The sequence below is a fragment of the Heterocephalus glaber genome, unplaced genomic scaffold (genome assembly GCF_053883595.1).
Source record: "Heterocephalus glaber isolate CG9 unplaced genomic scaffold, H.glaber_assembly_v1.0 deba00001608, whole genome shotgun sequence".
NCBI lineage: Eukaryota > Metazoa > Chordata > Mammalia > Rodentia > Bathyergidae > Heterocephalus > Heterocephalus glaber.
In genome coordinates this window covers 33572171-33584738 of record NW_028258379.1, presented here as the reverse complement: position 1 = coordinate 33584738, position 12568 = coordinate 33572171, and the positions used below count along the sequence as shown (strand labels likewise).

Genomic DNA, 12568 nt, shown 5'->3' with positions numbered 1-12568 from the left:
AGCCATCCTGGCTGGAGCAGGGTTACCTTGATCTGGGGCAGGAAGGTGTGGATGGAGGGCAGGTCTGGCAGGCTGATGGTGACATCCAGGAGCCGCTGGGCCAGGGCCCGCCACAGCTGCAGATCATGGAGGGGTCGCTGGAAGCATTGCCACAGGGCCACCCTGGTGGCATTGCACAGCCTGGTGCTCTTCCCCTTCATGCTGCAAGGACCGGCAGGGCACAGACGTGAGAGGAGAGGGGTCAGTGCCGTTGTGTCCATGGCGGGAGACAAGCTGTAAGTGGGAGGGGCTTCGGTGCACTGAGATGGGCAGGCCTTAGCCACGTGTCTGGGGCTTCCTGAGGGTGAGCCCAGGGCTCCCTGGATGCGCGGGCTCTTGTGTAAGTGAGATGTGTGAGCAAGTGAAAGGGCTGGGAACAGCCGTGTGACCCTTGGTCACTCTCCTCACCTGGGAAGTGGGAACACAGGGCCCATCCCATAGTGCTCTGATGAGCACTAAATGAGATGACACATGAGATTTCTCCCAGGAGCAGAAGACTATTTAGGCAAGGCAGGATGGTACATGCCTATAACCCCAGCAGCACAGGAGGCTGACACAGGATTGCCACGAGTCCAGGCCAGCCTGGGCGACATAGTGAGTTCAAGACCAGCCTGAAGTACATAATGAGACCCGGGACTTCCCACTGGGAACATAAAAAAAGCTTAACCTGATGTTTAAAATGGACTAAACAACAGCAATGTGAGTCTACATCCAAAGTTACTCTGTCCTGGAGGGCATCTGTGGGTGTGGATGAAAGAGGTACAAACCTGAGCTTGTGCCAGCCCTGGGCAAGGGCACAGCACAGTGGCCTGGTTGGCATTAAGCTGGGACCTCAGAGGCCTGTGAGTAGGAGTCCAGGGCGCTGCAAGGGAGCCACCCTCAGGGAGCCCTGCAGCCCAGACTCGTGGGGAAATCGCTGTGACCCTAAACTGGCACTGCCCTCCGGGAGCAAACAAAAGCCTTTCTTTTGTTTTGGACAGGGTCTCACTCTGTAATTCAGGCTGGCCTTGAACTCACTATGTAGTCCAGGCTAGTTTCAAACCTGTGGCAATCCTCCTGCCTCAGCCTGCCAAGTGCTGGGATTATAGGTATGTGCCCCCATGCCCGGCAAGCCCATTTGTTTTCTACAAGTAATCTTTCAAATAATTTCTTCAAAATAGCCGCGCATGGTGGCACTGACCTGTAATTGCAGCACTCTGGAAGACTGAGGGAGGAGCACCAAGAATTTGAGCCTAGCCTGGGCAGTTTAGAGACTTAGTGAGATCTTATCTCAGAATAAAAGATAAAAAGGGCTGGGGATGGAGCTTAGTGTAAAGGCCCTGGGCTCGGCCCCCAGTACAAAGAAGGAAAGAAAAAGAAAGAAAGGAAGGAAGGAAGGAAGGAAGGTAAGAGAGAGGAAAATAAATCCTCCAAGTAATAATTTCTAGAAATTTTTCAAATGTAAGGTGCAGCACCAGACATGGACCGCAACCCTGAAGCCTTGGGAAGAGAAGCAGAGGCCCCAGAAGACCCTGGGCCACTCTACCCTGCTGCCTTGGGCCCAGCAAGTCCAACCCTGACCGTGGCCTCCCTCTGGGGCTCCAGGCTGCTGTCCCCATCTCACAGGTGTGGCTTGAGGGATACACAGCAAAGGTGGGAGCCCGCCTGCCTTCCGAGGACACCGCACACCAAGCAGTGCTGCGGGGGAGGCTGCCAAGCTCACGTGCAGCTCTGGGCCAGAGTGAGGCCCAAGATGGCCGCCCTGTTTCACTCTCTCCTGGTTGGAGGCAAGGGGTGGCTTTTATCTCCTGCACAGCCCCCCCCAGTGCTAAATGGCTCAAAGAAACTTGATGGGAGGGGTGCATGGGCTACCCCACAAGGAAGAAGCAATGCACAACAAATCAGAAGGGACAGCGCTGGACCCAAGTGGACCTGTAATCAGAGTGCCAGGTTCTGAAGACCCATGAATACCTCTTGAATTCCTGGATGGCGGCCACCACACTGTCACACAGCGGCTGCAGGTTAGGGAGGGCAACAAGCTCCTTCAGCTGGGCCTGCAGCTGGTCCACCCGCGGCTCCTCCGAGGCCAGTGTTGCCCTCGACACCTGCAGGACAAGACAACCCCCGGGGGGCGATGAGGCTCCTCCGGGGACAGTGGGGCGTGAAGGGAGGGTGTGTGACAGGGTGGAGAAACCTGTCACCAAGGGCAGGACCGGCTCCCTGGAGCTTGCAGAAGTCCTCTTTCTTCCTACGGACAGAGCCTGTGTACTACTGCTCAGGGAACTCAGGTACCAAAGACCAGGAAAACCAGGCAGGTGTGCTTGAGGCTTGGTGCGATTTGGCAGCTGCCACGGCTTGGCCGGATGCTGCTTACCGAGTAGAGCCTCCAGCGGGCCACCAGCTCATCTTCAGTCCCCACTGTCATCACCGTTGCTGAGGGCTCCAGCCCGCCCTGGGCCAGCCTCTGGAGGCCCTTCCGGAACTCTCCGAGCTCGGCCTCCAGCCACTGGATCCGCTGCTCACCGGCACCCTTGGATGAGAGCAGGTCCTGCAGCTGTGCCTTCTCCGCCTCCCAGAGGACCCGCCGCTTCTGCAGGACCTTCCGCATCTCCTCCAGGTCCCTGGTGATTTTCTCGGCACCCAAGGGAGAGGTGTTCTGTATGATGCAGGCAGACTGTGCCTCCAGCCTCCTCAAAGACTCCTCACCCTGGGAGAAATCCTTGGTGATGTCCTGCAGGAGACAGGGGACAAGCAAACACTCAGGTGCTTTCCAGAGCAGACCTGGCCAAGGGGTGGACCGTGCCTTCAGGAAATTTACTCCCTCCCAAGCCTTCTTCACACCAGTGGATTTAGTCAAGGAAGTCTGGTGGGTGCCTCTCTATCTCTAGCACTTTCTCCATTTCTTAATCTTCCTTTTTAGCCAACCGGCTTGGAACTGTCAGCAGGCAACACGGTTCTGCCTAACAGAACCTGGCAGCACCACTTGGTTTCACAGTGTTTATTTAAATGGTTATCTACTCATTATGAACGCTACTGGTTTTTACATTTATGACAATAACTTCAGTTTTTTTCCTAAATAATGTCGGTTTTTAAAAATAGTAACTCAGGTTAAAGACAAACATGAAAGAAAGAGGCCAGGTATAGTGATGTACACCTGTAGTCCCAACACTGAGGAGGCAGGAGGATCACTGTGAGTTTTGGGCCAGCCTGGGCTGCATAGGGAGTTCAAGTTTAGCCCAAACTACATATTGAGCCTCTGTCTGAACCCCCACCCCAAAAAGTACAGCTGCCTTACCACTGTAGTGAAAATTATGAGGTGGTCATTGAATTACTGAAGATAATCTACACCCTCATTCTGCAGAGAAGTTGGAGGTTTTGCCGAAGCCACATGCTGGTGACAAGGTTAAGTAGACTCAGATCTCTCAGCCACAGGCCTGAGGGCTGCCCTGGGCTCCTAACCCTGGGCCCTGCTCCTAACCCTGGGCCAATTCCGGTGGGACTGCTCTGTGGTGGGTGCTCTCCTGGGTGGTGCAGGACCTATAGCAGCAACCGTGGCTTGCACCCACTAGAACCCAGTAGCAGCAGCCATCCTCAGCTGTGACAAATAAAACTCTCTGGACGTTGCCGTGGGCCCGTGCACTAGAGCCCTGCAGTCCTGTGGCCCTGTTGTCCAAATGCCTGGCTGGCTCAGAGTTCTTTCAGGCAGCCCAGGGCCCCGGTGCTTTGCCCCAGAACCTTTGCCTGTCCCAGAGGGAGGTCTGCGTGTCCTGGATGTTTTGTCTCACCAGGGTGTGACACCGGCGGGGGCCCTGCGGAGCTTACCTGCAGCTCAGAGAGGTGGAGCTCGGCGGACAGATGGCAGCGGCTGCCCACGCAGTTCTGCACCTTCTCCACCAGTGCCCTCAGCCACAGCTGGAACTCATCCACGCCTACCTGGTACTCCTCATGCTCCTGGGCCACCCTCGCCAGCAGGTCCACCCGGTTCTGCAGAAAGGACATGGCCCACCGTGAGGGTCCCAACCTTAGGGGGGAGAAAGCCCACAGCTTGCCTGGACATGTGTGTGTATCTGTGAGTGTGTGTTGGGGTGCAGTCAACACTCAGCTCGGCCCCCGCACTGGAGACAGACCCTGGCACCACGCCGGGAGACTCTTGGCTTTAGGGACCCAAGCGTGTGGGTGGAGGCCCTGTCAACCTACAGCTGGCCTGTTCTTCCCTGCCTGGGTGCGGTGACAGAAACAATGACAACAACATGGCTGCAGGACGCCCTCTCTCTAGCTGAGTGTGGTGGTACACACCAGTGATCCCTGCCACTCAAAAGGCCGAGACTGGAAGACTACAAGTTCAGGGCCAGCTTGGGCCCTTCAGGGAGGCCATGTCTCAAAATAAAATAAAAAGGGCTGGAGATGTGGCTCGGTGGCATGGCACTTGCCCAGGGTGCACGACGCCTGGGGTTCAGTCCCTAGTACTGTGGGCAGGGAAAAAAATTTACTTTTGCAAAGGGGAGGGAAAGCCAAGAGTTGGGAGGAGGCGGGAGGCAGGAGAAGGGGAGGTGTAAGGACTTCAGACGTGTCGCCTCCACGCACCCACTCCCCATGGTGAATGTGATCCTTCTGGACTGCAAATGCGTACTATAAAAATTTTTAAAAATTTAAAATAAAGGTTGAAGCATGGAAGCTTTGGAAAGAAAAGAAAAAAGAATCTGGGGTTCTCGAATGCCCCTGGTCCCCGCGAGGGGCTCTCCCTATTCCGCTCGGAGGCCTCAGAGAGGTGAAGGGACTTGCCCGAGGTCACCAGCGTGGGGTGAAACCTGGCAGGCAAGGCTGGGGATGGGCGTTTCCAGCAGGGATCCTCAGGTGTCCCCAGGGCCTCCCCGTGGAGGTGGTGACCTCACTGCAAGGGCAGAGATCCTCCCTGTTTGACCCAATCTCTGGCAGCGATAACCGGCCAGGGTCAGGACGGTGACACTGGGGGAGATGACAGCGCCCCGCTGTCAGCCCACGGTGCTCCTAGGGACTGGTCTCCAAAATGTATCGGTTCAGAGCTGTCTCCTTAAACCCCTCCACGGTTCCCCACAGCCTCTGGCTCTGGTGCGAGCCCTGAATCCTGGTGGTAAAAACCAGGTCCCCACCATGCAGCTGAGGCCCCAGGGTCCCGCTGGACCTGGGAGCCCACGGCCTGTGGCGGAACCCTGGCCTCACCTGGGAGTCACCCAACTTGTGCCCGAGTCCCTGATGCCCTAGAGTGCAGCTACCAATGAGCCCTGAGTATCGGGCTGGGGGCAATGGAGCCAACAGCACCTGGCAGCTCTGACGCACTCGGTGGGTGTCTACTGGATGCATGGCCGACTCTAGTGAACTTCACCCTATCTAAACTCACACCTTCTCCCCTGCAAACGTCCGAACTGGAGTCGGGGGCCACCGGGCTCTCATGGGGCCAGACAGCTGAGGTCCAACAGGAAGTGTCAGACTCCAAAGTCATAGCTCAAGCCCGGGGTTTGCAGGCCACCTCTTCCACGGGCTGGAGGAAAAGCTCTGCGCCGACTGCCATACACCGGCTGCTGCAGCTACTCAGCCATGCTGGCGGTAGCACATACACATCCCAGGCAGCGAGTAAAGAATGGCTGTGTGCCAGGGAGTTTGCATTACGGACCCTGAAAGTGGGATTTCGGGTTCTTTCCACACATCATGAAATAGTTGGCTTTGCATTTTTTCCCCCAACCATTTAAAAAGGTCAAAGCCATTCTTAGCTCAGCTCACAGGCTACTCCAAAGCAGGGGTGAGTGAGCAGGCTATAGTTTGCTGACCTTGGTTTCAGCCATGGAGCGAGGCCACATCCTAACCCTAACCCTAACCCTGACCTTCCATGAAGCTGAATTGGAGTGAAAAACATCCCTAGCGATTTCTATACGCTTCCCCTTCTCTGAGATGCTCATCACCAAATCTAGAAATACCGATTCATTTAAACCTTTGCAGCAACCACCATGAGCAGGAGAAAATCCCCTACCTGTTCAAACCTCATGTGCTATTTGGATCTCTGGGGACCCTTGAGAGTTCTGGGACCTTCTAAGGCTCAGGACTAAGTCCCTCAGGGCTTTAGGGATCTCTTGAGTCTGGGAGGGGATGACTAAGACTGCCAGAGCCCTGCAAGTTCCCTCTGTGGTTCCCACATCCCGAAGGACAGCGTCCGGCCCAGGAAGGGCGCATCTAGCAGCAGTCAGGAGCCGCTGCAGAGCCTGCGCTGGGCTCCCCAGGCCGCCGCTGGCAGGGATTCAGGTGTCAAGGAAGAGAACTCCGGGGAAGTGCCGGCTGGCTGCTCTGGCGTGAGCAATGAGGTGCTGTTTACCCAGAGTAAACACCAGGCTCCGTGATCCAGGGCAGGCTCGAGGAGCAGCGTGGCAGGGCAGCCAGCCAGACGGGGCCTGTGCCAGGCACAGTAATCACAGGGTGACAAATGGGACAGCACTGTGCCTCCTCGTTAGACCAAACAATTAAGCCATTTGTGCCCGCAGAGTTGTCAGGTATGTCAAAACCCATCCAATTAACAAGGGCTGAGTGGATTTATGTCCCTGCAAAGGGCGGAAGGAATAGGTCTGACTCAGACTCAGAAGCCTGGCAACTCCTGCTCCAGGGCCACTCGGGAGGTACAAGGAGGAGAGAAGGCTGCTGTTTCCAGCAGTGGATTGAAAATAAACAAGCAAGAGCCCATGGCCCCTGCCTGGCTCTCGCCCTCTGCTTTCCAGTGCTTTGGGTGGATGTGTGCTGTGGTCACCTCTAGGCTTAGCCTGGTGCCCTAAGGATCTCCCTGGCAGGGTATCACAAAGGCCACTGAGAGGGTCCCATTCCCACCAACTGCAGGTACTTTGCTAATCACATGCAGGGCATTAAAAATAGATTTTTATAGGCAAAACAGGGCCTTTTAACCACAAGAGGCTCGCTGGAAATGCCATCTCAGTGGTGAAGGTGAAGATGTCACTGCACTCCAGCCCCTGCTCTCCAGGCCTGGCCCGGTTGATCTGAGATCCAGGGCTGAGCCTCCAGGGCCCTGGCCCCTGGGCGGCATCTGGGCCACCAAGGAGCATCCCACCCAGAGCTCGCAGAGCTCCCGAGAAGCAGGAACAGCGCCTCCAATCCTCTGGAGTCCAAGAAGACAAATCCAGGGTCCATGGCTTCTGCCCACAGCTGAGAAGACCAGACGGGACTAGATCTGCATGCAGGACCCAGCACCCCATGTCCACGGGGTCGGAACTGACCCACTCCCCTGGGAACAGAGGCAACTCCCCCTCCACGCCAATGCTGTCTCAGGAGGCCTCAGAAACCCCCAAAGCAAGTGGCCCTCTTCCCAGGGCCCCAGACACCCCATTCACTGCTGCGTCCTCGCTGCCAGCCCGGCGGGAAGAAGCGCCATGGGCACAGATGCCATGACAGGGTCGGGGCCTGCGGTGGGAGGGAGGTGGACCTCCTCCTGAGGTTGCCCGGAATGCCTGGCTCTTCCTACTGGGGCCCTCGTGGGCTCGTTTGTTTTTGTTTGTTTTAATCTTTTTTTTTTTCCTGGTACCGGGAATGGAACTCAGGACCTTGCGCTTGCCAGGCAGGCACAGTGCCACTGAGCTGCATCCCCAGCCCTGTTTTAATCTTAAAAATGAGTCCAGTATCATCTTCTGTATCTACTGCACGAGAGGGTGGGGGAGTCGCATGAGGTCAGAGGCAGGAAGAGGTGCATAAAAGACCGTACTCGCTGATAAGAATCGTGATCGCTAAGGCTTCGTGCACCCTGTGCGGGGAGTCTCCCGAATGACATCTAGACTCTGCAGAGGGGCCAGACTGTGCCTCAGCCAGCACCCCAACTCCCTCCACCATCCACTTCCCCAATCCCCTGCACCAGGGGCTGTCTGAGAATCGGCAAAAGCTCCTGTTTCTGCAGAGCCACGACAAGGAGCCCTGGGGCTGGCATCTTTCCCATCCAGGCCCGAGGACAGGATGGCTGCTAGGCCTGCTCTGCCTCCTGGGTCCCGCAGCGCTGAACAAAGCCAGCTGGCTACACCTGCAAGAGCCAAACCTGACACCAGCCTGGCTCTCCATCCTGACTCCTGCAGCTGCCGTGGGAGCCTCTGGTCCCTGCCCCCAGGGACTGGGGGTGGTTGTCTTCATGCTGCAGGGGAGGGTTCTCATCCATTCAATAAATAGCTCCATGCACCTGCTGCACAGAATGCGGCTGCTGTTGCTATTTATTCTTGCTGCTACTGACACCAGAGGGCAACCTTTATATATCTTCCTTCAGTGCTGGGGATTGAACATGCTAGGCCCTCGCACATGCTAGGCAAGTGTTGCACTTCTTAGCTATCCCCCTAGTCCTTTTCATTTTAATTTGAGACAGGGTTTCACTTCTCAATGAGTTGTCCAAGTTGGCCTCAAACTCGTAGATCCTCTTGCCTCAGCCTCTGAGTAAAGGCCAGTCTTTGTATTGAGAAATCACTAGTCAGTTTTCAAAGTCCTTGTTCGTAACTCATTTGCCCTCCAACCTGGTCATGGAAGGGTCCCCAAGGTCACACAGCTAGGGACAGCTGAGCCTCCTTCCCCAAGCTCTCAGGGGCAGTCTTATTCCTAAAGGTGTCTCCATCTCTGTTTACAACACAACCTATTTCCCTGTGGATACAGCCAAGTGGATAACTGCAGCTTTGGAAGACAGACCAGGCACCCAGGATGGCAGAGCCACACAACCCGGGGAAGGGGCAGCCCCAGGGGCAGAAGCAGACAGGGCAGAAACTGGCCAGTTAACAGCACACTGTGCCTATGTCCCGGGACGGGACGCTCAGGTTGGGGTGGGGCAGACTTGGGCCCAGGGGAGCAGCAGCCACTGCAGGAAGGCAGAAGCCCTCGAGGGGTGGCCCCTACAATCCCAGCCAAGGGTGACTTGGGAAAATGCAGGTCTATAGCCACAGTTTGGGAAGAATGCTGTGTGTTCCAGTTTGGGCTCAAAAACAAACACCAGTCACCTTTCAGCATGCAGAACCAGGGGCCGGTCATATTGTTTTGGCTTTGTGCTCAGGAGTAGAGAATCCACCCAATTCACAAACTCCCAAGCCAGTGCATGGACAGAGAAATAGGAGTCACACAGGGAAATTCCCTGAGACCATGGAGCAGCAAGCCCTGCTGCCCTAACGTCGAGTTTCAGCCAGGTGCGGTAGGCACATGGGTAACACCAGCTACCCTGGAGGCAGAGGCAGGAGGATCACAGGATCCAGATTAGCCTGGGAAACTTCATGAGACCTTATCTTAAAATAAAAGATTTAAAAGCTCAGTGTTGCAAGCACAAGGTCCCGAGTTCGATCCCCTGTGCCAAAAACAAAGAAACAAACAAAAAGCTCAGTGTGGAGGCCCTGGGTTACATCTCCAGTACCACCAAAAAAGAAAAAGAGACCAACTCGGGGTAAGGCATCTCTAGATTGGGTCCCCAGTACAGCAAAATTAAAAAGGGTGTGTTCAGCCACGGGTGTGCAGATAAAGTCCTGCTTGGGATGAGCCCACAGCTCCAACTTCCAAAGCCCTGAGGAGATAGTGTACCATGCCAAGGGTGTAATGACAGTAGCATCAGAGCCAGGTGTGGTGGCACACACCTGTAATCCTAGCACTCAGGAGGCTGAGGCAGGAGGATCACCACAAGTTCAAGGCCAGCCTGGGCTACGTAGTGAGACCCTGTCTCCCTCCCCAAAGATCACTGGATCCTGGAGCTTCAGCTGCCTGAACAACCTGACAGAGACTATAGAATATGTATGCTTGGAGGGATGGAAAACATAACCCACATCTGGGAAGAATGCAAACTTTCAGGCAAAAGGATATAATTTTTTTTAAAAGTGGATATGATAAAAAGCCAAATAGAATTTCTAAAGAAATAATAATTGCACTTAACTCAAGGATGTGTTTCAAAATCAAGGCAAGGATGAGGTGAGGGAAAGCAGGCAGAGGGCAGCCAGAGGGATTGGGGCAAGGGCAAGAGGGAAGGAGGAGCACAGGGTGAAGGGGCCGAAGGAGAAGGGCCAAGAATGAGGAGGAAGAAGGGCAGGGAGGAAGGTGGGAGGGAGACAGTGAGAGTGACAGGAGGGGGCTGCTTGGCGAAAGTGGACATCACAGTACATCAGTCAGTCCGTCAATGGGAGTGTGTGTTAAGCATCCATGTGCTAAGCCCTGCACGACCCTGGTTTATAGATGATGGGTGGATGTGGAAGGACAGGAGGATGGCTAAGTAGAAGGCTGGTGGACAGGTTGTTAGGTGGTGGATGGGTGACCAAGTGGTTAAACACGTGGGTCATGGGTGGGTGCAGGAGTAGACAGCAGAGAGATGGATGGGTGAACAGGTAAGAGAAGAGCCGGGTGGGGTGATGGGTTGGCGAATGAGTAGACAAATGGATGGGTGGGTGATTGGCTAGATTGGTGGAGAGGTAGATGGATGAATGGGTAAACAGATGGGTAGGGGATGGGTAGATAGGTAGGTGGTTGGACAGTAAGTGGACAGGTAGTCAATAGGAGGTTTGCTGGTACAGTGGGGATGGGGAATGAGGAGGCAGATAGGTGGCAGGGAGCGGGGGTGGGTGGATCTATGGGTGATGAATGGATGGGTAGTGGATGGATGATGGGTAGGTGGATGGATGGATAGATGGATGGATGGATGATGGGTGGGCGGGCAGTGAAAGGGTGAGGAGATGGATTGGTGGATAAGAAGATAGCATAGATACATGGATGAGTGAGTGCAGAGAAGGTCCCAGCCTCACCTGGGCTTTGGCCTTCACTGTGTCGAACTCAGTCTTCATCCTCCTCTGTGCCTCTTCATCCACGCTGGGGTCCCCGATCCTATTGAACAGGGAGGCCGCCTCCTCCAGCAGCCTGTCCAAGAGCTCAGCCTGGTTCTCCACATTGTGCAGCAGCACCTGGGCATCGCTCAGCTGCCACTGCTTCTCCTTCAGGCCCAGCTGCAGCTCGGCCGGGGGCTCCAGCATGACCACCATCTTCTGAAACCAGCAGTAGAACTCGTCCCGGGCCAGCAGGTACTCCCTCCAGTGCAGCCAGACCCACTCGATGCGGCTGTGGGCAGAGACCATCAGGGAACGGCCACCTGGCTCCCGGGCAGGGAGGCCTCGAGCTGCCTCTTCCCCATTCTGGGGGCTGTGGGATGGGGGCAGCTGGATGATGTTCTAGGTTCCAGCCCTCACTGTGTACTACAGGACAGGGCCCTCCTGTCCTGCACTCAGGCTTCCACGGGAAGCTGACCTACCTGAGACTCATCCACTGAGGTATGCAGCCTAGGAAGCCCTTAGTCACCAGCATCCCAAATTCTGGCCCTGAACTCCCACTATCTATGCCCAGGTCCCTCCGTCACCTCTGGCATCGAGACTCTGCACACAGTGGCCCCAGGCCCTTACCACCTGCTGCCCATTAGCTGTAAGGAGAATCGTGCCTATCAGTTTGCAGGGCAGAACTGTGTTCGTGGGCTTGTTAGTTGCCACCTGGTGGGTGGGGTCGGTGGGGGTACTGGGAACCCCTGTGGGTTCCAGGGGCACCACGATTTCTGTGTGCCATGGCTCACCACCCACCTGTTTCCCCATCTATAAAACGTGGTGATGGCGCTTTCTCCAGCCAATACCAAGCCATCTTGTTTGGAATTCCAAGGGCAAGGGTTTGGGAAACAGGAAGCCTTGGGGAAAGCTGTTTTTGCCTCCAGGGGCCTGTGTGCTAAGCACTCTTGCTCTTGACTCTGAGACTCTCTTCCTTCCCCCTAGCTGCCTTCAGGGAGCACCCCTTTGCCCCCATTGGGCACAGGAAGAGTGAGGCTTACTGAGGTCAAGTAACTGTCCTCAAGCCACACAGGAAGTAACCAACAGGGCAAGAATCAACCGGATCTCTGAGTCTCTGCCTCTCTCCCACAGCCCCTTCTCGGAACCTGGAACAGGCCGAGAATCTGGCTAAAGTGCTGAGCTGTTCTGCCACTCTGCAGGAGAGGCACATGCGGGCAGTCAGCTGACAACCAGCCCGGGGTCCCTGGGTCTGCCGTCATCATAGAGCTCAATCGTAATTAGGAGGAGGAAGGCAGGGTTGGCTCGAATCCCAGAGGACACAGTTCCTAGGAGACGTGGACTGCAGGCCTTCTGCAGGCAGAGGTCCCAGGCCAGCATGGTGGTGGACAGACCCGGCTTGGTAAGTCCCCTGACAGGGCCACCTACCTGTGACAGTGAGTCATGTAGGTGACCGTCTCCTCCCACTGGTCCTTGAGTTCCCTTAGCCGGGCCAGGATCTCAGGCCGCTGGTCCTCCAGGCAGCATGCCAGGAGGGTCTCTGCTGCTTGAAGCACCAGGTCTACCTTCAGCTGCCCCTCGGGCTCCAGCCGGCAGATCTTCTGTTGGCAACATGAGTAGGAGGCCGGGGTCAGGCCCACGCAAACAGGGCATGGCAGAGATGCCACCTCTCTGCAGGTCCCGGCGGCCAGCCAAGATCTTTGCTTCCCGGAGGCCTGGCTTCCACAGCTGCTCCCGCCAGCGGCCCACCGTGGTGAGGGTTCTCT

The 12568-nt window shown here is 55.9% G+C and overlaps 1 protein-coding gene across 4 annotated transcripts in view; it reads right to left on the bottom strand.

The window, feature by feature from the left end:
- Window positions 1-12568, bottom strand: part of Syne3 (spectrin repeat containing nuclear envelope family member 3) — a 78221-nt gene that overhangs the window by 27175 nt on the left and 38478 nt on the right. For all 4 annotated transcript variants that reach the window (XM_087195521.1, XM_004837010.4, XM_021244703.2 and 1 more), the window contains 6 exons: window positions 12231-12403; window positions 10785-11094; window positions 3841-4002; window positions 2393-2749; window positions 1990-2123; window positions 27-201 (listed from right to left, as the gene is read on the bottom strand). In XM_087195521.1, coding sequence (XP_087051647.1) covers window positions 27-201; window positions 1990-2123; window positions 2393-2749; window positions 3841-4002; window positions 10785-11094; window positions 12231-12403 — 1311 coding nt within the window. The remainder of the gene's footprint in view (window positions 1-26; window positions 202-1989; window positions 2124-2392; window positions 2750-3840; window positions 4003-10784; window positions 11095-12230; window positions 12404-12568) is intronic.